Here is a 25,807-nt window from a genome sequence, read left to right on the forward strand (position 1 = left end):
TTGGTTAATGGTAGCAGTAGCACTATATATTCGACTTCCCTGGACTTTAAATATGGTGGAAATTCTTTTACTCCGTGTCGAGAACATGGCAGGATCTATGATAGTTCATTGTTCCATGCTACCATTCATTATCACTTTCATTTGACACTGCCCTAGTTAATTTCCGTGATAAACAAAATTCGTTTATTACGGAGTAAAACCGCTTTGAGCAAACTGCTACTTCAAGTAGTGGTTTTGGGGGGGAAAAGTAGCGGTTTTAAGGCAAGGTAGCGATTTTGCCCATTTTTACTGCAAAAATTACACTTTTGTCCCCATGATAAACAAATTCACGAAGATAAACTTGTATTTCCTCTTTTTATTGGTCAGAAGTTTGGAACTGGCCAACTTATTACATTGCCTGTTGCTCCGCAATCAACGCTAGTCTATAATTCTCTAAGATCAATCCAAAACTGTTAAGAGACAAGCAATCCTGTTCATGTCTATTGAAGGAGCATGCGCGTGTGCAATTTAAATGAACCGTCACATAGAAATACGAATGAAAACAAAGCAGAACTTTTACTCTGATAAGAGGCAACCGTATTGTCCAATTGTCCATATACACAATCGCAGTTGTTAGGGAGACCGATTGGCCAATCACTCAATTCGCTGCAGTCTTGCAGAAATTCTTGACACAATCTTCCAGATTAAGGGTGGAAACTAGTATATTACTCTATACATGAGACCCAATCTTATTCATCATAGTAATATGGGATTTAAAACATCCAGTATACATGCACACATCATAAAACCATAAAGCTCCCTAGCTTTCCAACTCAATTGACAACATCATGGAAAACAGGATTGGCTTGTAACTCTGCTGCAAAGTTCTCGAGAATCTGCCTCACAAGATCCCCCAGTTCGTTTTTCTTCATATCCTTGGCTCTCATTTTGTTATCTATGTCAGAAAATATTGCATCATACAGAAGAATAACTGTTTCATTGGCTTCTAAGGGAGGTAATCCTAACTCATTCCCGTTCTTCTCGAGGTAGCTCCTAATTACTTCTGCACAACCTTGCTCTTTCTGACAATCATTAGTTTGCTGGTACATCTTCTCTGTTACATTATCTAATTGGTTCTTGTCGGCCAAGAGCTGCAATGTTAACTCAAACTTTTCAGATTACCAAGCAATTAGGCTTTTGGATGGAGAAACAATAAATAAATAAAATGATGCCATCCAGGATAAACTTTTTGCAATCAGAACCCTATCCACTATCATAGTCATTACTGAGAAGCATTGTATCACAAATGTCTAGTAGAGACTTCAAAACTACGTTTTTGTATTTACAAGGGTGATAAGGAAGAAAATTAGGACGACATATTGCATAGGACTCATTATCCATTTAAAGTTTTGGACCATTCATCATTCGTATATATGTTGCTTTAATGCAATTTGTTAATCTGAGTTTGCCTTGCATGTTCAGAGGGACTGATGACAGGTGTCATAGTTAGATCATGTTTGTTGGCTTTTAAAAATACAGTGTATGTAGCACAGAATGTAGATGAACATCTCTTTCTTTTACCCCTTTTTTAAAATACGTCTGATGAAGTTAGCAAGACAGAAAGGCCAAATGATTACTTCCTAATCAAGTGTCTAACAATGTCATCTACTGTTGAAGGGCAAGATCAGTAGGCCACATAGAAAAAGGGAACAATGACTTGGTAATTAGTGATAATTTTTTGGACTGTACATTGAAGGGATGATATCATCTGATAAAAAACCTAATTATAAATAGACAAGGAGACAGAAAACTACCTTTCTTAGCTTAGAACCATTCGTTATCTTGATATTTTGTATGACAGTGACAGGTTCTAGAGCCAAAGCATCTGCCAATTCCTGCAAAATAGGCTGAAGTAGTTGTGCAAATTGTGCTTGGCCTAATTTTTCCTCTCCTTCAGCTCCATGTTTCTTCAATATGTCATTTGCCATTGGAAAATCTGTTCAACGATTTGATGAAGATTACAGACAGTTTGAAAATTTTAAAGGCACCGAGATTTCTGGCACATTGACAATGGCAAAACATGGAGACATAACATGTTAATCTGATATATGAGAGGAAAAAAAAAAGAGAGAGATAAAAATCTGGCGTAGATACTTATATGTTATTTTACAGCATACGATGTCCTAGTAGATATAATAGTACTGCAATTCAATTTGTACTACCTCCATATTATTTTAGTTGAAATGTATTCCTCTTGATAGGAATTTTCATTATAATTGGCATGTTTCTTTTTTAGATAGCATTTACCCTTTACATTTCCACTTGTACCTTTGTTTTACCCACTTGCTTTTGCCTTCTCCCTTCTCTCCTTAAATTGTGTGCCTATTTCTAATAGTCAGGTAAAATGAAACAATAGATGTTTCTTATAAAAGAATAGATTACAACAGAATAGAAGCAGGTGTGCATTCTTATCATCAGCAACAAATTATAGTCAAGTAAGCAACATTATATAGAAAAGCCTCCAAGAAAACTATTTTCAAGTATATTTCCTTTTCTAAATTCTTCAAAACTATTTGTAAGTACTGCAACTCAAATGTTTACTACCTCCAATCTTATTTTAGATGAAATGCATTTCTTTACAGGAATTTTCATTTTAGTTGGCCTGCATCCTCTTTCGATAGCTTTTACCCTTTACCTGTCCATTTGTACCTTTGTTTTACCCACTTGCTTCTGCCTTCTCCCTTTTCTATTTGAATAGTGTGACTTTTTCTAAAAGTCAGCAAAAATGAAACAATAGATATTTCTTATAAAAGAGGATTATAGATTGCAACAGAGCAGAAGTGATGTGCATTCTTATCATCAGCAACAAACTATAGTTGAGTTAGTAGCATTATAGAAAAGCCTCCATAGTTGAGTAAGTATATTTCCTTTTCTAAAATTCAAAACTATTTTCTGAACTCGATATTCAAACTACCCAAGATAAGTAAATTTACCAAGATTTTCTATAATATGGAAATTTTGTTTCAATATACGAAGTATGTTATTTGCAGTAATTGGTATTTCAAAGATGCCAAAAGATATACGTCCTCCATTTCTCATTAGTTGACACGTATTAACTTTGGCACTATTCACATATTTTAACTAGACATCATTTTGTGATTTATACTTGAAAAACATCATAGTCATATAGGGTTTTGTTAAATTCTCTCAGTGTATATATTTCGAACATCAACAATTTAAAATATTTGCCTATTAATGATTGAAGATATTGATATTTGAAATCATATCTTCGCAAATCATGTCAAATAATATGAAATGGAGGAAGTAAGTTATAAGTTAAAATAAAATAAAATTCAACACATACAAAATTATGTCAATATATTATTTGAAACACTAAACATTTAGAGTTACACCAGGCCATTCTTATGAGCATAAGGCATCAAACTCTACTGATAAATTAGATGTCAACTAGAGCCTTGGCGAAGGAATTTCTTATTAGGTTCATGTTAAATAAATATGAATACAATGAAATTCTGATTCCATGGTGGGATACAGAAATTTAGTTAGTTTCATAAAATGGAAGCAAAACTAAGGTTCATATACCAGGCCAAACATATAATGCAGTTATCTAATAATAAAAATGTCGAAAGCATCTAAAAAAAGTAAGCTGAAGTATTTTGCTAAGGCATGAAAGCAGACCTGAAAGTGGAGGAACACCCATCTCAACTCCCATATTAACTATGGCATTCTGTATTTCACTCTTGCTTAGCTTCCCCTCATCTTCTGCATCCAAGTCGGTGAACAGATTCTCAGCCAACATAGCAAAATCATCTTCGTCCTCCAAAAAGAGACAAATGGTGTTTCCATCCAGAACTGATACTACAATTGGTTCATCTGCACAGATAAAAGAGAAACTCGATCATTTGATCAGAAACTTGGAATAAATAAACAGAAAAATATGAAGTGTAAGATAATAACCAGTAGAATTGTACATGAAAAGAGTCAAGCAACAGAATTTCTGTGCTCATTTATTGAAGTTTTAATCGAACTTTGACTCTGTTCAACTTTTATATCTAAGCTTATTTATTTACTAGATGAACATTTCAAACTTTTCAATAAAAAACAGCAATATAGAAATCACTAAACAACTATGAAATATATATACATACATATATATATATATATATATATATATATATAAATATATATATATATATATATATATATATGAGAAGAATGCTTATTTAATTCTAGACTAGCTAACGGAAGATCAAATCAATTAAATTATACAGTAAGAATCAGACTGTCATTGAATTAAATATTGAGGTGTTAAAAAATGTAAGCAAGCAAAATGCGGCAGCGTTCAAGATTGGCTCCTATATACAAGTTGGAAATCTGTCTTTTATTTTTGTTTATGTGCTTAGCAAATGAGTTTTAAGATCAAGTTTGAATTCAAGATAATCATGTATGTGATAGCACATTGGATCATTTACACCCTTAACAATCCTCCATGCAAAATCGAACATTGCATAAATTAGATATATGAGAGAACAAATTCAGCCAATAGGATCTACTGGTGATTACAAGCACATTCTATGATTTCATCCTCAAACATCGCATAACACACTCAAATCACAGTCTATGAGTCCAATGCTTAGTAATTTAGTATAAACCATATTGAAGCTAAAATTCAGATCCGAAAAAACGAATAACAAACCGTAACATTATTATAACTCGATATTTTACTGCAATAATCATTAATTGATAAGAATGCTGCATGGACAGTGATCAGGAAAATCTGGATAGCAAAATATTAATTAAATTTTTGCAATGTCGGACTTAGTCAATGGTCATTTTGAGGATAATGGATTCCAATTTCCTCAATTTAAGGAGCACTATAATGCTGACCGATTTAATTGCAATTTTCAATCAAATTGCAAACTATTCTATTTTATGCCAAACGTTTAATTCAATTCAAGTTTTAGTCAACTTTGGTTTATTCCTCAATCAAAAAAAAAAAATGATATTAAAACAAGCAAAGGATTTAAAAAATGCATTTAAAATCAAAAAATGTAAATCCGAAAATCATCGTTGTCATTTAAAAATTTAAACAGTTATTTTAAAAAATTAATAGCTACTATTCCAGAAAAAAAAAATAATAAAATAATTCAAAATCAAGTAGAGAGCAAATTTCAAACGATCTACTTCATCAAACAACCAATTTTGAACTGATCAAAAGTTAGAATTGAACAATTAATCGCAAGATAATGAAAAAAAAAGTACCTCGCAATTCATCGGCGATCGCAGAGATGTAATCACGAAGAAGACGCTCAGCTTTTGCACTATCAATCACTTGACCTCGAACATCATAATTAAGTCGTTTAAGAGCAGATGATTTGAGAAACTCCGGCAACGAGAGAGAGTAGAGACAGCCGGAAGCTCTAGACTCGGCGATTTGAAGAACACGATCGGCGGCGATGTCGCCGGAAAGTTCTTCCGGCAGTGAAGTATCGGCGGCGAGGAGGTGAGTGCCGTCGAGAACTTGTAAGGCTCCGTCGGACATTGTTGAGGAGAGAGAGAGTAGGGGGAAGGTTGCGGCAGAGGAAGGAAGGAAAGTGGTGGACTGACTGATAAAGAAAAGTAGGAGAGGATTTTGTGAGAAGAGGGGGGAAAAGGGACTGAATATGTAGGGGATATCTTGTTTGATTTTTGACAAGGGATTTTGGTACTTTTTGTAGGGCGTAACGTATGTGGTACGTCTAGGTTATGTGACACGAACACGCAGTTTTTGTTTGCTTTGGTCTGTTGAGTCGTTTTGGTAGCTGATTACAAAATATGATTAATTATTGAATAATTTGTAAATTACCACCCAAAAATGTATCTGTTTTTGAACTAACCATCCTTTTAATTTTTTATTTTAAATTACCACCCCTTAAATTAAATAATCACTCAGATTACCGCCCATTTCAAAATTTCGGTGGTTTTCCGTTTGTGGGCCCCACCTAACAAGTGATAATTTAAAATTTTTCCCCATATTTTCATTTTTTCCCTCAATTTTTTCTCTCTCGATCTTCCTACCTTCTTCAACCTTCAATCCTTCATTTTTCTCTAACCTTCTGACAAATTCTTCTTCTCCCCCTTCCCCCACTTTCTCTCTCCTCCATTTTTCTCCATTTTTCTTCTGAATTTTTTTTTTATCAAACTCCTTGCTCAAGTAATGTTTGTGACCAAATGGGCTTTCATGTTTGCTTAGAGCTTGAAAAATGCAAATCATGGAGCCTGCTACTCCCGAAAACAGTAAAGAAAAGAACAACTAAAAGCAAATTAAAAGTAGGATGGTAAGTATTGGTAGTGGAGCCCAACAGTGGCTCAAGAACAGCAATAGAAACCAGATTACTCGCCATTTCTCAAAACAGCCCCCAGCTTCACCTCGCAACATCCATCCTCACGCAAACAACACCAACCCACCCATCTCCTCCACCTCGCATAGCCACACTAGCCACCGCAAGAAGCGCAATCAGTTGCGCTGCTCCGATTTGACTCACATATCATCCGCTCCACAATCACAAACACCACAACAACGACCGCAATTGGCGGCAACCCAACAATAATATAGCCGCACTCGCCACCATTCGCCACCAACAGAAGCTCCTCACGGCAGCACCAATCACAAATCACAACCAGCCCACTTCAATTAAGATAAGCATCAGCCCGTCAATTTCAGCATACAAAGCCCCAATTCAATTGATATCAACCTAATTTCCCCCAAATTTAATTGCAAAGTTTTATTTTCTGATTAATTTGTAGGACAATTCTGTAGTAATTTACCCTAATTTCAACCCTAAATACAACAATAATAGCAACAACAAGAAAATCAGTAGGGTCGGCTAATTTGATATCTGCAATTTGAAGTTGAAGGCGGTGAGATATGTGTGGAGGGCAGTGAAGTTGAAGGCGGTGGTCGGTGGGGTGTGTTGAGGGTGGTGGGGTAGATTGTAGTGGCTAGTGGTGTATGTTAAGGGCGGTGAGGTAGATTATGGTGGTTGTCTAGGAAATTGGTGGGTGGTGCTACCGGTGGGGAATTGTAGATGAAGAAGAAGAGGAAGAATTTGGAAGTGAGCTTGAAATGGAAGGTAGGAAGAAGGTTGAAGAAGGTAGGAAGAATGGAGGGAGAAAAAATCGAGGTGAGAGAGAGGGAAATCGAGAGAATAGAAGAAAAAAAAGGAAGGAAATAAAAAAAAAGTGGGGCCCAATGTCGGAAACTTCACCGGAAATTTGAAAAAGGTGGTAATCTGAGCGGTTATTTAATTTAAGGGGTGGTAAAATAAAAATAAAAATTAAATGGGTGGTTATTTCAAAAATGGATCCATTTTTGGGTGGTAATTAACAAATTATCCTTAATTATTTGATACAAATAATTTATTATGGTAGTAAATTTAAGTGTAATTTGATAAGTAGAGTGATGAAGTATTGTAGTGTCATACTAAAATTTGTGTTTTTCTTCGAAAATACTACTTTCATGTGAAAATTTTTGGTTTTCAAGATTGAGTCACTATGTTAATATGTAAAAAACGTGTTTTTTTCGAAATAACTTGCAATTGTATGGCATTAAATGGTATGTGAAATGTTTTGGTGTGAAGCAACCTAATCAATGAAATTATTATCAAGGTAGTATCAACACACCAACTTACCAAGAAGACATTTTCAAGGCAATGATGCAAGTGAGTATCTTGACATGAGTAGTTGTCAATCCCTAAGTGGTTGTCTATGTGGGCACTCACATAGAGTAATTAGTTATAGGTCTCATCTTAATAACTTATCCAGGATTTTAAGATAAAACACTTCTTGATCATGATTGTCATTGCATATCTTCAATAACCAATAAACAATTTTCTTGGAATCTTGGTATATTCTACCATTATATATCCATATTTGATACTAAAAAATTACAAATAAACAAATTATTAAATATTTTACGTCAAGGAGAGGGTAACAATTACTAAATTACAAATAAACAATTACCAAAAATTACAAAAAAAAAAAAAAAATAAAAAAAATTAAAAAAACCATGGCTATTGCTTCTTCTTCTTTGCAAGTTCGATTCTCACCTTCAATGACAGGCTTTTGCCCTTGCGATGTTAGTTCATGTCGTTATTGTTGTCCACTTTTAGTAAAATTAGTGGGAGAAATTTCAATCGAATTCGTCTAAAGTAAAAGAAGGTTAACAATGGTGGGAATGTTGTCGTTCCCATAAAATTCAAAATTCAAATTTAAATTTCAAATAGAATTCCAAAATGTTTTAAACTGAAATTTACAGAACCTTTGAGGTGGGGCCAAAAGTTTTAGCCAATAGAAATTGAGCAAATCACTTATTTATGTGGGGTACACATAGACTATGTGTATCGTTTCCGAAAATATACAGCATAAATTTTGTTATGCATTTATCACTAGACGAAAAAACTAATTTGGCACCGGTTCAAACCCCCCTAAGGCACCGGTTTTGAACCGTTGGGGATTTAAGGGGTGCCAAATCCCCAAAAATTTGGCACCGGTTCAAAACCGGTGCCAACTAAAGCAATTGGCACCGGTTAACCGGTGCTAACTACACACTTTGGCACCGGTTAACCGGTGCGAAATATTAATGCGCGCTGTTTTTTTTTTTTTTTTAATTTAAACTTCAATTGGCACCGGTTAACCGGTGCCAAATATGCCTTCAAACAGTAAAAAAAAAAAATTTCAGCATAACATTTATTCATCAATCCAATTTATACATTCAATCCAAAACTTGAAATCGAACAAGCTAAGGCTATATTCATCAAAATAAATTGTTTTTTTTACAGTTTATTAAAAAAAACAGAAAAATTGATGAAAAATAAATTACAATCCAAAACCCAGAAACTTCGAACATCAACTCAGCAAATTCACGTCCTTCAAATCTGCATCAATTGAAACAATAAAATTAGATAAATTCAACAAAAATCGAACAAATAAACCCACAAAATCGAACAAAAAAACCCCAAAAAAATCGGAAATCAATAGAACAAATTAACCAAAAAAATCGAACAAATAACCCCAAAAAATCGAACAATGCACTAAGATTCAACCCAGATAAATTCAACCAAAAAAACAAAATATAAATAGAACAAATAAACCCAAACAAATCGAAATACAATCGAACAATTGAACCCAAAAAATCGAACACAAATCGATCAATTAAACCCATTAAAAACGAACGATTAACCCAGATAAATTCAACCAAAAAAACAAAAAATAAATAGAACAAATAAACCCCAAAAAATCGAAAACAATTCGAAGAAATAAACCCAAAAAAACGAACAAAAATCGATCAAATAAACCCCTTAAAAACGAACGATTAACCCAGATAAATTCAACCAAAAAAACAAAAAATAAATAGAACAAATAAACCCCAAACAAATCGAAAAAAAATTGACAAATAAACCCAAAAAATCGAACAAAACTCGATCAAATAAACCCCTTAAAAACAAACGATTTCGCACAAAAACACCCTCACAGATTCAACCCACAAAACCCATAAACCTAGAATCGTGAAAAACCCAGAAATCGTGAAAAACCCAGAAATCATGAAAAACCCAGCCAAAATTGTGAAAAACCCAAAACCCCGAAACCCTAACCTCAAATTTGACGGAGAGAGGCTTGGTTGTTGTGTTGGCTATTGTGCTTGGTTGGAGAGAGAAGAACAGAGATGAGATCAGAGATAAGGAATTGAAGGAGAGAGGCATGCATGCATTCAGATTTCAGAGATAAGGAATTTCAGAGAGCTAAGAGAGAGAATGACAAATAAACTGAAGAAGAAATGAAGTTGTTAAAACCCAGAAACTCGGCATATATAGCTTTGTTTTAAACTCGTTTTTTTTTTTTTTTTTAAATAATCAGTTGGCACCGGTGCGAACTCTATTCTTTTTCTTTTTTTAAAAAAAAAAATTAATCAGTTGGCACAGGTTAACCAGAGCAAACTCTATTCTTTTTTGTTTTTTTTTTAAAAAAAATACAGTTGGCACCGATTTGAACCGGTGCTAATTAGCGTAATTGGCACCGGTTCAAGTAAGAACCGGTGCCAACTCTGAAATTTTAACTCACGCTCGTTTTAGTTGGCACCGGTTTTCATGAACCGGTGCTATAGGGGGGTGCCTATTTAATTTTTTATACTAGTGTATGAATTATACTTGATTTATTTTGACTTCAATCAATCAATCAAAGCTTTAATTCCATAAGTGGGGTCGGCTACATAAACCAAATTTGATTATTCCATGTAGTCATCGACATAAATCTTCCTCCTCCATCCCTTACGATCCAATGCTTCATCCTCATGCAAATCTATATATTTCATATCCTTCCTCCTTCCTAAATCCTTGATTTATTTTGACTTGATTTATAAAAAATCAATTTAAATAAGTTTAAATAAAGAAATGTTAAACTCCATAATTAATGATTAAAAATTTCAAATTATTTGGATCAATTTCAATTGAAGTTGATTTTGGATCGAGTCAATTTTCAGGTTAGGTTAACTTTGATTTGGGTTGATTTAGGGTTGGGTTACTATGAGTTAATTTCGAATCAGGTCAATTTGGGTTTGGATTGGATCGATTCGGTTTCGGATAGATGTTGAGTTTGAACTTTTTTTGGGCCGAAATTAGTTTGGATCGGTTAATTCAAGCTATGACTCAACTTAATTTAGATTTAAGATTATCTTATTCAAGTCAAATTTGGGTCTTGTGTCGAGTCTTTGTGGTCGAGTAAATGACAATTTTTAGGCACATCTATATTTAGAATACTTAGTACTTCAAATTAAAGAGCGATTTTCCCTCAATATTGTTGAGAAAAAAAAAATCCCATTATGCACCAATTTAAAAACAAATACCCAAAGTGTCATCCATGTAATATTGGTATTTGGTTTAGCTTAAAACCGCTAATGACGTCAACGATTTTATGTTAAAACCGTTAACAATATTAGCGGTTTATATCTTTTTTTTTTTAAAAGGCAAAGAGACTGATTATTACTGAAATATGGTCTCTTTAAGCAATATTAATGTTGGCGCTCTCTTTCCTGCTTTTGGCGATTTAATTAAGGAGGCAAAGAAACCTGTTAATAGTAAAAGGCGGTCTCTTTTTTAAAATCGTTAAATGTAATAGCGGTTTTAAAGCTACAACCGCTATTGCTCTTTGCGGTTTTAAGCTAAAACAAATCAAGAAATGACGCCCAACACCGATCCTACATGGACATTATTTGGGGATCGGAATTTGTTTTTAAACCGATGCACATAGGGAATTTATTTTTGTTTTAACAATGCACATAGGTATATTAAAAAAAGAACGTTAAAAGATTTTTGTTTTTTTTTTTTAGAAAAATTAAAAAAAAAGAACGAAGTAGAAAGAAATCAATTTGTAAAAAAAAAAGAAAAGAAATAAAAATAGGAAAATGCTATATGTAGCCCTAAGAGCTATGTACAGGGGCGGATCCATCTTTAGTCATAGTGGGTCTGGTGACACAGTATTTTTTTAAAAATAAAATATCAAAGAGACCCCTTATTATAGATAGGTGGTCTCTTTGATGCTGCTATTGGTAACAACAAACAATATTAAAGAGACCTCTGCGATCTCTTTTATGCTGCTATTGCTTCAAAAGACTTAATGTGGTTTTTTTTAAATATTAAAGAGACCTGTTATTTATATAAGAGGTCTCTTTGATGCTGCTATTGCATTTCGCAATTTTCTTGCGCTACTTTTTTTCATTAAAGAGACCAGTTATATTTAATAACTGGTCTCTTAAGTTATCTCACTTTTTTTTGTATAATTTTTTAATAATTTTTTTTCCCTTTTTATATCTTATATTTGTACAACCAGTTTTAATATTTCCCCATAAAGCTTATCAATTAACTAAAAAATCATAAAGTTAATTCAATATAATAATTTTATTGTACCATTTGTTTATAACATGTTATTTGTAATATTTTCGACTTGTAAAATTGAATTCTTAAGTACTGTATTTGGTTGTGGTATGAATTTTTGTGTCCTATTTTTGGATTGAAATCAATTTGGTGAAATATATATATATATATATATATATATATATATAATTTTTGGATTGAAATTAATTATGAACAAGACATGGAAAAAAAAATTGTACTTTCCCAAATGATCAATAATTGATGGTGACACACTATCTCGGAAATCCTGGATCCGCCACTGGCTATGTATAAGAAGTTAAAAGAGGAAAATATTAATTGAATACTACCTCCGTTTTTATAAGTTGACACGTTTTGACTTTAGCACTATTCATACTTCTTTTTGACCGTTTTTTGTGATTATACGTAATGAAAAATATAGTCATGTAGGGTCTTCATAGATTCGTCACGGTATATATTTTCAAAAATATCAACTTTTTATAATTTTTGCTTATTGGTAATTAAAATAAACGGTTGAATTTGTGCATTGGCAAACGTGACTAAATAAACGTGTCAACTAAAAATAAATAGAGGAAGTATATTCATTAATTACACTGATTTGCGCGTGATTTTGTCATGCATTCCTAAACTTATACTCCCTCCGTCTCATAATACAAAACCTCTTTGGGTTTTTACGCGAAAATTAAGAACGTTGTAAATTCTTTAAAATTAATGATTAAAAGTACATATGTGTATGTGGGGTTAGAGAGAGATAGAGAGAAAGAAAAAGTAGTTGGGAATAATTGAATAGATAGAGAGCGAAAGGGTTGAAAATTAATGTTAAAAGTACAAAAAAAGAAAAGGAAAAAAAATGGCAACTCATAAAAAAGGGTTAATAATGTCAAAAGTACAATATTTAGATAGGAAGAGACATTGTGTTTTGGTTTACCTACAAAAAAGAAAATACTATGAAACAAAAAGAGTATAAAAAAGAAAAGATATATATAGACCAAAAAAAAAAAAAAAAAAAAAAAAAAAAAAAAAAAAAAAAACCAGATTAACAGAGTAGTGTTTCCAGGGTTTTCCTGGCATGCAAACCATTTTACTTTTTTTAGAAAACTTGCACTTCTCCGGCGATATTGTAGAAATCCCGAATTCCTTAAGTTGCGGTTATGATCAAAAGGTCAGATTATTTTCTCTATTCATTTCATTAATTTTTTTTTTTTTTGATTGGCTTCATATTTTACTGTTTTATTAGTTAAAAAAAATAAAAATTTGCTACTTTAATGGTTAATTTCGCCCAATTTTGTGTTTTTTTATCTAATCAGAAAATGTCAATCATATGTTTTTATTGATCTGGTTGTTGGGCATCCCGCAAATTATATACGAAGTATATAACAGTATGACCTTGAATTGAGAAGACTGTGAGAGGGTGTAATTGTGCAAATTGACATTTTTTTTTTGTTGCCAAGGTTGATGGTCCTTGTATAAAATTGTGATTGTATAATTTGACATTTGGTCAAAGCTTGATAGTATAATTTTTAATTTTTTACTACTACTTTTTATCAATAGGAATAATTATGATAATTTTAATTTTAGTGGGTAAAGGTAACAAATTTTAACCTTAAACAAATGATCCTACAATTTTAAAATGGAGGGATTATTAGGTATTGCAAGACTCCCATTTATGCTTTAATTAGAATTGGCTATTGATAGAATTTAAACTGAATTTTGGATTTCTTTTTTATGTGGAATTGCTATGATATAGGCCGTTTAATAAAGAAAAGAAACAGATGACACAAGAATTTATGTGGTTCAGTCGATGAGACCTAGTTCACACGTAGCCGAGTGGGGGGTTTGAGAGCTTTTAGACTTACATGGAGTCTTTCTAATGTGGCTTAATTTGATGATCATGGCTCCTTTTATAATACTAGTATATGGAATTTCTAATAGTACCCTAAATTATTTCCCAGGGAATAACCTAGTACGGAGCAGCTAATAATGTTGTAGCTGACATGAGCAAGCCGTAAAAATAGGAAACATAACAAAATTAACAAAACCGTATTGAGGAAATGCACATGCGCTGCCACTGGCAAGGTTCAGCCAGCTCTGGGCAAGGTGTGGGCGAGCCACAGTATATTACCATCCTCGCACTCACTGGTGTTGTAACTTGGGTTAGCTTGAATGAGTTTCTCAACCCGTAGCGCCAATGCCACTAGCATTCTCCTCTTTTTCTCATGATACAAGGCACGCTTATAACAATGAGTTGGATATCTAATTTCTTCCTTCATACCCTGTGGAAGGGCAGATCATGAATAAAGTGTTAGTCTTACACTACATGTTAAATTTTGATATATAGATTGTAATGCATACTGATTGTATCACAAAGGTTGGCTGAAAGGGAAAATTGGAATGATTTTGAACAGCAGAAATAGGAACATAGTCACATTTGTCTAGATAATAGCTTCTACTAGGAGCTTATCTTCTTTTTACAAAAAATGGACGAGCTTTTTTTTGACAAACCGGAATATATAGTGATCTGTTATGGACGTGGATTTACATACATGTGTGTAGGAGATAGCCTCTACTAGGAGCTTATCCTCACATGGCTTCAAGACATGGCTAACTTGTTTATTTCTGAATATGCTTAGTTAAATTCATCATTATCTATTCATCTTCTCCTTCATGTTATTAGCCTGTGCTACCGTATGTTGATAAGTTAGAGTGTCTCATCATATGAGCCAAATAAGTTGGACTTTTCAAATTGAAATCAGTCTTTTTTATTTTTATATTTTTATTTGTAACGATCTGTTTAGTGAGAGATTAAAAATATTGAATGATTTATGTTCTTGAAGACAAAGATGGAGTATTAGGTATAGTGAGAAGCATATGGTGTTTTACTTAACGTAATTCAAAGCTACGTAAGAACAGCTTCACCTAACCATAACCCATTTATACATACATATCCCACACTCCTATTCAAGCCTCCATGAGTTGTTCTTGTGCTGCTGTAAGGCCCTTTTTGATTTTGGCTTTAGCTTTGAGGTTATTTTCAGTCAAATGCAGTCACTAAGTATAAGAATAATAGGATTGTGAATGTCAAGTCAACCTGCAAAAGGTTTCTTGTCTTATCTGGTAAGTGAGTATCAATCATTTAGGATGTTGGTGTTGAATGATGGTGTCTAGAATATCTGAATCTACTAGTGAAAATTGATAAATGAGCTATCCCTCTTCAAGCTTCACTTCACAGAGCAATAAACTAAATATGTCAGAGGTTTTACAGGAGAATTGTATCTGAGACAGGTCGATTACTTTGGTTAGCAGAGCTTGCTTATATTGAGAATTTGAGAGGCATTCAAATTTGTTTTTTGTGTAATATGGATAGCGTGTGTCTAGCATGCTTTCTACCTGGATTCATCCGTTGTAATAGTAGTCTATTTCACCTCACAATAAGGACAGTGATAGGTGTTTTGGAATTTTGGAATTGGTGGTATAGAAACTTCATTTGGACAATAGGATCCTTGTCACTTATCTTCAGCTTTATGTAATTTGTGTACAAAACATAGGTGATCCATGTGGTTTTAGTACTACTGTGGTGAAATTCCATAAATGTAATATATTGGTTTTGGGCTCTAAAGACTAGAGATTCAAGCTTTGCCATCAAGGAGTTTCTTCCATTGGACTGAGTCAACAAATTTTATGCTGATCCATCAATATTCTAATATTCTTAGGGGCTACTTAATCTTTGAAATAAATTGTAAAAAAGTGGGTGGAAAATTGAATTTTTAGGCTTCAATGTTGACTGTTGAGTATTTCCGGTAAGATTCATTTGCTTTTGGATGGAGTCAATTTTTTTAAAAATGGTGTATTTTGGTGTTAATGAAATTTTAAAAATTATTTATGATATAATTTTCTTTACTTCAGACATGATCGTATCGGTTGTGAGGTTTTATTTTTTAAATTTTTTTAACGATTGTTGGGCTAGCAAGATGATAACTAATAAGAAAAGGCATATCAGAATGCCAATTTTGAAATTTTATCTTTCTTTATTTATACTAGCCATGTGTATCCCTAACTGTCTTAGAAGACTCTGAATCACGTACTTATTGTTTACTATTTCATAGAGTGATGCCTTACATATGGTATAGTAGTTGAACCTACTATTGTTGAAGAATTTCCCCTTCTTTTCCTTGCAAAGTTGCATCATAAAGCACCTTAGTGTAATTGTGATACAACAATAATCAACTCTTGGTGTACATTCTTTGCTTTAGGATGCAGGAATTAAAAAACCATCCCCTTGTTTGAAAAGTAAATTAAAATATTTGGAAATATATTGTTGTAGGCGCTTCATGTGGATGTACCTTCCATCTAATATCAAATTGGATTGGAATAGCTTAGAAGGTTAAGAAATGTAGTAGCATTGTATATTCAAGAAATTGACTTCTTATTCATGAATCTGGATGTTTTATGATTCTAAATCAACTGACTATAAAGTATTAACAAATAACAAAGACTCGGACTGATAATTTGATTGAGACTGATGCATGTTTTATGGTCATTGGCAGGACTTTTAACTGCGTGCTGAGAGATTATTCTGCGTGCTGGAAACTGGAATATATTTTACAAGCCAACCAATGGGCCAACTGATTGCAGCAATTGCTATGCATGCACTCCATTGACCCCAGCTCAACCTCTCAGTACCTGCAAATTTCTTGAGGAATTCCACCATCACCACTTGAAGAAGAATAGTCATTCCAACTATCCCCAGAAACAACCTATTTTTATGAATACCTTCAAATATGTTCTTCTTCTCCAGCTTTCTTGCATTGAACTCGTTGAATACTTGGCAGAGCACGAAACAGTTGAATATGAGGGTGTCCTTCAGTCTCTCCCCTACTCCAAATATTGACTGGCCCTTAAACTGTAGGGTTAACAAGACAGCCATCTGATAAAATGCCTGTGCAATGAGGTTTCGCCACATGACTTTGGTTATGAGTGGCTCGGTTCTTCCGACTGGTTTTTTCTTCATGAGATCGTTAGTTGGCTCTTCAGTAGCCAAAGCTAATGCTCCCAAGGTATCCATGATCAAGTTCACCCAGAGCAGTTGGACTGCAGTTAGAGGAACATTTCCCGAAGAAACTGCAGCGACAAAATTGATTACAAGGGCAGCAACATTTACTGTCAGCTGGAACTGAATGAACTTCTGGATATTGTTGTACACACATCGACCCCACCTCAAGACAGTGACAACAGAAGCAAAGTTGTCATCTAGGATGACAATATCGGAACTCTCTTTTGCAACTTCAGTGCCCTGGATACCCATTGATAATCCAATATCGGCTTCTTTAAGGGCTGGAGCGTCATTTGTACCATCACCTGTCACAGCCACTACATGGCCTTTCTGCTTCAGGCATTGGACCATGAGAAGCTTGTCGAATGGAGATGATCTTGCCATTACTCGAATGTTGTCAATTTTAGCTATTCTTTCTTCAAGTGAGTAATTTCTGAACTCTACGCCTTCTATGACAGCTTCTTCATGTAGTTGGTCGTCTGGTCTGAGGATTCCGCATTCTGTAGCTATCGCTTTTGCAGTGAAAATATTGTCTCCTGTGATCATTTTGACACTAACTCCTGCTTTCCTGCATGATTCTACTGCTTCTAGAACACCAGGTCGACATGGGTCCTTCAATCCAACTATACCCAACAAAGTGAGCCCACTATCATCGAGCTGCTGCATGACACCGTCCTCCTCCCCTTGTTTGTGAGCAAAAGCGATGCATCTTAGGCTTTGAGCTGCCATATTTTGAATAATTTCGCAGAAATATTCTTTATCTTCTTCCTCCAACATCACAGACATCCCTCCTTGGTCGTAATAGCTCGAACACATGGCTAGTATCATCTCTGCTGCTCCCTTCCAATGTATTTGCACTCTGTTGCTACTCATCATCCTAGCCATAACCCCACTTCTCTTTTTCTCTGAGTTGAATGTCTCAACTTTCAGAACCTCAAAGCTTTTGTTCAGCATGCCTATCTCCATCTCCAAATCACAAACAGCCCATTTAAGGATTGCTTTCTCTGTGGGACTGCCGGATATCTCAGGAGTTGATTCTGAAGGTGTTTGACAGACACTTCCTGTTGTGTTCAAGCCAACAGCTTGATGAAGTAATTCATGAACATCCTTCGACAAAGAAAAGGGCCTTTGTACAACTTCTTTGCCCTGCCAGAATTCAGTGACACTCATTTGGTTAAGAGTTAGAGTACCAGTTTTGTCAGTACATATGGTAGTGGCTGACCCCATTGTCTCACAAGCTGAGAGTTTCCTAACCATGGCATTGTCTCCCATCATCTTCTTCATTGAATATGCGAGGGTTAATGTCACAGCTAATGGGAGACCTTCAGGAATGGCAACGACTATAATGGTTACTGCAGCAGAAACAATATCTATGACTGCATTCATTACATCGTTTGTTCTTGTTTTCCTTCCATTGTATTCTCGATTTCCATGTTCATCTCTAGTATGCCCTGTGAAGTAACGAATCAACAGGACGAGAAGAACTAGCGATGCAACTAGAAGACCGACCTTACCAATGTATGAGGTGAGCTTGTTAAGGCGTTTCTGTAATGGAGTCTCTTCTTCCAAATTCTGACTTATGGAACTCATCATCTCACCCCATGTAGTGTTCATACCCACTGAAGTAACCAGCATCCTCCCATAACCATCTGTGACCTTTGTACCAGAGAACAAAAACGGGTTATTTTTGTCATTTACCTCAACATGATCACTTTCTCCTGTCATGCTTGACTCGTCCAGCTTCAGGGAGTGGCCGTCCAAGAATAACCCATCAGCCGGAATTTGATCCCCTATCTTCAGAAAGACGATATCACCCACAACGACTTCAGAGATGGAAACATGCTGGCGATGACCATCTCTCAACACTTCAACCTGTATGTCGCTGCTAACGTTGGAGAGCTTTTCAAACTGTCGGCTCTGCTTGAAGTTGCTAATGGCAGAAACAGAAACAACGAGAAATATAGCAATGATGATGCTTCCGCCATCATACCACCCTTCTTTGGGGCCATGCTGTTTAATGCCAAATACAAGGGAGAGACATGCACAAAGAAATAGTATGATGATTGTGGTGTCTTTCAATGCTTCAATAACAAAGCTTAGAAAGCCTTTTTTAGGTGGTTTTTGGAAAACATTAGACCCGTATACAGTCTTTCTGTTTAAAAGTTCAGTAGTGTTGGTGCTACTTACACCAAGTGCATTGTTGGTTCCTAGCGTAAAAGCAAGATGCTTTACACCACCAAGTTTCGAAAGAGATTCGACGTCCTTTTCCCTTGTCATGGACGTAAGAATCTCTTGGCCTATTTCAAATGGAAAAGACGATGTTGCTTGAACGTCATCATGGATAATAGAACTAGAATCAGATTCAACATCAACAACAATGTAGGACCGAGAACGGGCAACAACCCTTCTCGTGTGTTGGGTGTTATTGGTAAGGATTTTTTTGGATAGTGCAACAATGAAGTAAACTGTGTTGCATGGCAAACTCCATAGTTTTTTAGGTTTTGGAATGAATGGTTTGTCATCGTTGTCGATGTTGTTGGAATGGTTTGTGGTTTTACGTTGGTGTAATTCCATAGTTATGAAGGAAAAAGAATCAACTGAGAGTCTGAGAGAGATGAATGACCTTTGGAAGTTTGTATTTTGGCTTGGTTTCCTTGGTTTATAAATATAGGATACGTGAATAGTGAAGTAATCACATGTAACGCTTTCTAAGAAGATTCAACGTAGTTTCCCACTTTTTTAAAAAAAAAAAAGTAATTTTCATCTTTTTTTTTACTCGTTTTTGAATATTTTTTCTCACAATGCAGATTAATTACCATTTTCATGGTGTGACATATTTTAATTGATTAATTTCATAATAGTATTACGAAGTATTTTACAGTTAACTTCATACTGAATACTCCGTATATACTTATGCATGTCATTCATGAATTAAATGCTTTTTCCACTAATTAGTTTCATACAATACTTTCCTAGTACCTTTCATATGGGGTAACTTCCTAACACTTTCTTATTTTATGTTTTGATATCGATAAAAATAAGGATTTTTCATCCTTTTTGATTTAGTTGTCATATTGACTCAATCTTTTACAAGTATTAATGTATCCTGCATATGATAACCTTTATCGGTTTTGTTATACACTAAATTGCTAAGTATAAATGTTTGGTACTCATTTTCAACCTTTGTTTAACTAGGAGTATACAAGAAAACCCAATAAAAAAACCTACTCCTAAAAGCCCTATATATATTAATATCTTTTTCAATTGCCCCAAAATAATTCACTTTTAAAAATTAATTGAATAACTTACTATATGTCCTTGTTATGGTTAATGGTGACTTTTGAAGAAAGATTATCGTGTGGTAGTGTAAAGTTGTAAGCCTATGTTAAGTCATCACTTTTTGTTAAAAAAAAAAAAAAAGGTTCATGATTAATTTGCTTTTATAAAAGATGTTTTTACAAAGAACGTTCGAAATATGAGTACCATACTCCCTCCGTGTTTTAATAAGTGTTACACTTTGACTGACACATAGTTTTAGGCAATTTAATTGACTTAAATAAAATAAGAGGTATAAGTGGGATAGTTGGAGTATTAAAAAATTATAAAAGAAAGATAGTGGGGTTAATAATTTATTAAAAAGTAATGAATGTGAGAGGAGAGAAATAATAATAATAAAAAGTATTAGTGGGTTTGGATGGGGACCATGAAATGAGAGAGATATAATATTAAAATGTAACTTTTTGCCAAAAAAAGGAAGTGTAACACTTATTAAAACATGGATGGAGTATTATTTTAATGATAAACAATATAATCAATTTATTATTTCACATTATAATATGGACCCAATTAGTCTTCTAATATCTACCATGCAAATATAATTTTTGAAAATTTAATCTAATATAAAATAAATTTCTTTCGAGAAACTATAAAATAGGAATAAAATTTACAAAATCTAAAAATTTGATAGATAAAAAAAATGTTAATAATACTATCTTATACCAATTAAGAACTACATAATTTATAATTTCGAGAAAAATATGTCAATTAAGAACTACGAGTACATAATCATTAAAATATTATGGTAGTCACATTTCAAACTACCAACATACAATTTTCATTTTTTTAGTGATAGAATACATCCATAATTGGACATGAAATTATTTGAAATGACCTAATCTGAATTAATTGAACGTAATTGGAACTTATTGAATCTGGTTCAAATTTATTATAAACTTTTAACCACCACCACCGCTATCATTATTATTATTATTTAATTCACGAATAAATCTTCTCCTAATTACATAGGTCATAAATTTCATTAGAACACATTTAACTATATAAAATTACAATAGATTCTTGAATTTATAATTGAAAATTGGCTTAAAATAATATCAACTATCAACGGTGAGTGCAAAATAATACGAACTCAACTATTTGATATTAGCGGTACCATCTTTTGTATTATATGTGCAAAATAGTACGCCAGTCACCCAAAAATTATTTCGAGGAATATTCCGTCTATATTTATATATTTTTTTGTTACTTTTATGTTTTCTTTTCAAAATACATATTATGCTAACAATTTTCTTTATAATCCAAATTAATAATGCCTCGCCTCTTTGTATATATATATATATATATATATATTTTTTTTTTTTTTTTTTTTTTTTTGTGAATTGTCAATATGTGTTTAAATATTTTGTTTTCAAAATACCTGTAGTAATTTCTACTATTACTCAATAGTATATAGGGTATATAAATGGATTACTATTTGATATGATTAGTTTAAAAAGTTGTTTCAAAAATAAAAAATTTCCCCACATTAACCAACCAAGATAATGTGGGGAATTTTTTTGGATTTTTTAAACAATTTTTGAAACTAATTATATCAAAATAATAATGCATTTAAATACCTTATTAACTATTGTGTGGTAGTAAAAATTACTACAGGTATTTTGAAAAAAAAAATAAAATTAATACATATTGACAATTCAAAAAAAAAAAAAAAAAAAAAAAACCTAACAAAGGTGTAGGGTATTATTAATTTGGATGGTACTGTAAAGGAAGTTGTTAACAGAATATATAATTTGAAAAGAAAACAGAAAATTAATAACAAAATAATAATAATAATAATAATAATAATAATAATAATAATAATAATAATAATAATAATAATTAGACAGAATATTCCTCGCGATACTTTTCTGGTGACCGGCGTACTATTTTGCACACATAGTACAAAAGATGGTACCGCTAATAGCAAATAGTAAAGTTCGTATTATTTTGCACACACCGTTGATAGTTGGTATTATTCTAAGCCAATTTTCCTTTATAATTTACTAATTTGAGTCAGCCTTTAATCTTAACAAAACAATAAAGACAAGGCATTAGGCTTAACAAACAGCAACAAATTTCTTGCAAAGTTACTAGTACTTCGTGACATAATTGTTGCAATGTCATCTGATTACATGAACTTAAAAGACGTATAAATCATGCATCATCTAGGCACTAGCCATGACTTATCAACAAAGGATAATCATATGGTAATATTCAAGTTACTAGTATTGACTTGTGAATCTTTATTGAAAAATCTTAATTGGATGACTAGTTAATGACCCTAATAGGCTATGATTATTCAAATTTCACAAGGATGATTGACTATGATTTTTTAACCTTTAATTTTATGATACGATGAATTCATCATATGTAATGCTTTCAGTTAAATATACGAAGTATTAAAATTACTCGTAAATTTAATGCAACTAGGTCAATCAATACGTCGTGTGCACTGAAGTTTCTCAAAAATGTGTGACATTAGTTAGATGATGCAAAGTCATGCCTAATTCATATTAGCAATTCTGTTGTTAGTCTTACCAGTCACACCTAATATTAGATATATCTTGGCAATATCCTCGTAGATAATTGATAGTGGATTTCTACATGTTGCCTAATTTATGTGATAATCGTTTAGAATTAGGAATGAATATAGAGTGATATGAGAACGAAACTTGTTTCGGGGTTTTTTGATGTGTCCTGCGGGAGAGTTACAATTCCGAGAATGCCCTTCGCCGCCTGTACCTGCAAAACCACGAAGACTCTGGTTGGTTGGAGCTCCGCCTCCGACGATCAAGTCAGTTACGTACGGGAGGAAGATAGTGCGTAAAATAGTGAAATTACTTCTCGCGTAATGGGAGAATTCCGCAATTAATATTGCTCGGTTTTTGTGTAAGTCTTTATGAATGTATTGAATATTCTGAATTGAATGCCCCATTAATGAGGATTCTCCCACTATTTATAGTGGGGAGACTTGGTTCCCCATTTAGGGTTCCTGGGACACGTGTCAGCAGGGGATTGGAGCCCTGCTGACCAATGGCGGGGTACCACGTGTCGCTCTGCCATAAGGCCACGTGGCTGGGGTATTTTTACCCCAAACATTTGCCCCTCTCAGGTGCTGACGTGGCAGGGTGCCACGTGGCGCCTGAGAAAAGAGCTGACGTATGCATTTTTTTTTTTTTGAAACCTCTTCAAATTCTAACTGAAAGAGGAGGGAAAAGTAGAAGGGGAAGGGTCGCGTCCCTTCGCCTTCTGAGGCAACCCCTATAAATAGGGGGGAGACACACACGAGAGCTCATTTACAAACTTCGTGAATTTTCTTGAATTTTGAGAGCATCCGGCATTTGAGAGCATCCGATACTTGAAATTCAGAGCAGACGGAGATTTGAAAATTTAGAGCAGCCGGTTTTCAGACCGCCTGTAAGGTAGCAAGCAAGCAAAAGTTTTTCGTGAGGGTATCCAAGAGAACCCAGCCGGTCTTCAAACCGTCTGTGTCTTTGCAAGCATCCCCAAGAAATTTCTTGAGGTTTCAGCAATCTCTTCTACTCTAGGTACCGTCTCAATTCCTTTTCACTTTTCCATGTATTTCCGTTTGCGTCTTTTGCTTGCATTTTTGTTTATCAGTCCCATAGGTAGATGGACCCTTTATACCCATACCCGGAACATAGTTGTGAACTCAGCCGGTCAATTAGTACGGCTGAGTCTAGAACTGGATCTGCCGCCTCTGATCTTTGGAATTTCCCCTTTTCAACGCCTGTATTGACCGACTTCGTGTCTGTGCAGGACACGATGGCCAGAATTAGGGGAACAGCTATGGACCCCAATTACAGAGGCGGAAACTCAAATGAGTTGTCGCCTGAGAGACGGGCCACAGACGAGGCGGCTAGAGAACCATCCGGCGGCACTCCCGCCACCCCAAGCAATAGTATTTTAGGCTCCTACAACGAGGAGACCTCTCCTGCTCAGGAGGCTGAGCAGCCAGGAACCGTCAATGAGGGTCCCAACTCCCCATCCGGCTCTGATGACAGTCGCGTAGAAAGCAGTAGCTCTAGCTACTTGACCATGTCTGAAGATAGTGAGGAGGCGGAAAGGCCTTCATGGCAAAGCAGAAATGACCCTCTCATGATCGCCGTCTCTCTTAAAGACCGGGCCCTCATGCGGTCTTCTCTAATAGATTTTATTACCAAGCGACCGCTTGGTGGAGGGTACAAGTTGTCCGTACCGGGCGAGTTCGGGACGGTTGTATGGGAGGATGACCAACCCAACGCTAACAGTTGGTTTGGATGCTATGAGGCGGCTTTCCTAGCCGGTGTCCGCTTCCCCCTTCACAACACGATTAAGGCCATACTTAGGGGATATGGCCTAGGCGTTTGGCAACTCACCCCTAATTCTTGGGTGAACATTCTAGGGTACATCGCCGCCTGTGAGATGCAGGATCTCAACCCCGGCTGGGAGGCGTTTTCCCATATGCATTATTTGAGCCGGAGCCTAGGCGGCTGGAGAGCCTGGTACACCTTGACGACTCATCCTCAATATATGATGACCTTGGATAAGCCGTCTAAATGGTCGGACTGGAAGAACCGGTTCTACCTGGTCAAAGCTCCGACTGAGGGGGAGAACAAGGAGTACCGGACCTACAACCGGAAACCTGAGCTTTTGGGGCAGAAGTGCCGGCTGCCCCCAGTGCCTGATAATGATAGGGAGGCCATTTTGGACTCCGGATTTTTTGAGCTGACCTCTTCCTCTCTCTCAACCGGAGAGATAATAAGGGTACCCAAGAACTGGGTGCCCAAACACGAATTTTTTAGGGACGAGTGCTTCTTGTCCGCCTGTAGGCTTAGCAGCATGTTTGAAAGACGTAGGTTACGAACCCTAGCCGGTTAATTTTATGCCGGCTAACCTTTTTTTTTATTGTAATCAAAATTATCATGATCTTAACCGGATGTATTTGCGTTTTGCAGAAGAAGCTAAAAACATGCTGCCCACCACCAAGACACCCGCAAAGAAAGCTTCAGATATCCGCAAGGAGAATCTGGAGAAAAAACTTGTCGCTCAGGCGGCTAAAAAGGTTAGCCCGCCTGACCCTCTTTATTTGTTTGCCTTGATGCTATTTTGACCATTTCTTCATCTGACCGTTTGTGATCTTGTTTCAGGATGGGGGCGTTATTCCTCGCTCTTTACAAAAACAGATCCGGCAACGGCCGTCTGTTAAAGAACCTGCACTTAAGGTGCAGAGAACCGCTTCTACCGCCCGGGCTACTACCGGCGGTAAAACAATAAAGACCCCAGGCGGGTCTAACACTGAAACGGCCTCGAAAGAGGTCACCCCAATAAGGACCGCAACCGGTCCATCTGCTGCCGGAGGCCAAAAGGCTTCCCAAAGAGGTACAAACCCCTTCAACCTCACGCTGCTTGACCTACCCATGCGGGTTAAGTCATATTCCGCATCTCAGCCGGGAGATTCTCCGATCAGCCGGCTGTCCGTAGGCGGAGCATACGT

The 25,807-nt window shown here is 35.1% G+C and overlaps 2 protein-coding genes and 1 long non-coding RNA gene across 3 annotated transcripts; all 3 read right to left on the bottom strand.

The window, feature by feature from the left end:
* Positions 1–530: 530 nt before the first annotated feature.
* On the bottom strand, positions 531–7,266 carry LOC110737095. Its single transcript, XM_021917465.1, has 4 exons — positions 5,263–7,266; positions 3,679–3,873; positions 1,794–1,975; positions 531–1,130 (listed from the first exon to the last, which is right to left on the bottom strand). The coding sequence occupies exons 1-4, from the start codon at positions 5,540–5,542 to the stop codon at positions 813–815; spliced, it is 975 nt and encodes a 324-aa protein (XP_021773157.1). The 5' UTR covers positions 5,543–7,266; the 3' UTR covers positions 531–812.
* Positions 7,267–8,726: 1,460 nt separating this feature from the next.
* On the bottom strand, positions 8,727–10,026 carry LOC110736080. The gene is made up of 2 exons (XR_002514198.1): positions 9,633–10,026; positions 8,727–8,915 (listed from the first exon to the last, which is right to left on the bottom strand). It is a non-coding gene; the product is annotated as an uncharacterized LOC110736080 (long non-coding RNA).
* Positions 10,027–16,305: 6,279 nt separating this feature from the next.
* Positions 16,306–19,727, bottom strand: LOC110737096 (putative calcium-transporting ATPase 13, plasma membrane-type). Its single transcript, XM_021917466.1, has one exon. It carries the CDS (start codon positions 19,546–19,548, stop codon positions 16,474–16,476), a length of 3,075 nt encoding a protein of 1,024 aa, XP_021773158.1. The 5' UTR covers positions 19,549–19,727; the 3' UTR covers positions 16,306–16,473.
* Positions 19,728–25,807: the final 6,080 nt, after the last annotated feature.

The sequence above is a fragment of the Chenopodium quinoa genome, unplaced genomic scaffold, assembly GCF_001683475.1.
Source record: "Chenopodium quinoa cultivar QQ74 unplaced genomic scaffold, ASM168347v1, whole genome shotgun sequence".
NCBI classification, from domain to species: Eukaryota; Viridiplantae; Streptophyta; class Magnoliopsida; order Caryophyllales; family Amaranthaceae; genus Chenopodium; species Chenopodium quinoa.

Coding starts and splice junctions, on each gene's coding strand:
- LOC110737095 (XM_021917465.1), bottom strand. CDS start 5,542: ATGTCCGACGGAGCCTTACAAGTTCTCGACGGCACTCACCTCCTCGCC. Junction 3,874..5,262: donor GATCGCCGATGAATTGCGAG/GTACTTTTTTTT, acceptor TTATCTGTGCAG/ATGAACCAATTGTAGTATCA. Junction 1,976..3,678: donor GGGTGTTCCTCCACTTTCAG/GTCTGCTTTCAT, acceptor ATCGTTGAACAG/ATTTTCCAATGGCAAATGAC.
- LOC110737096 (XM_021917466.1), bottom strand. CDS start 19,548: ATGGAATTACACCAACGTAAAACCACAAACCATTCCAACAACATCGAC.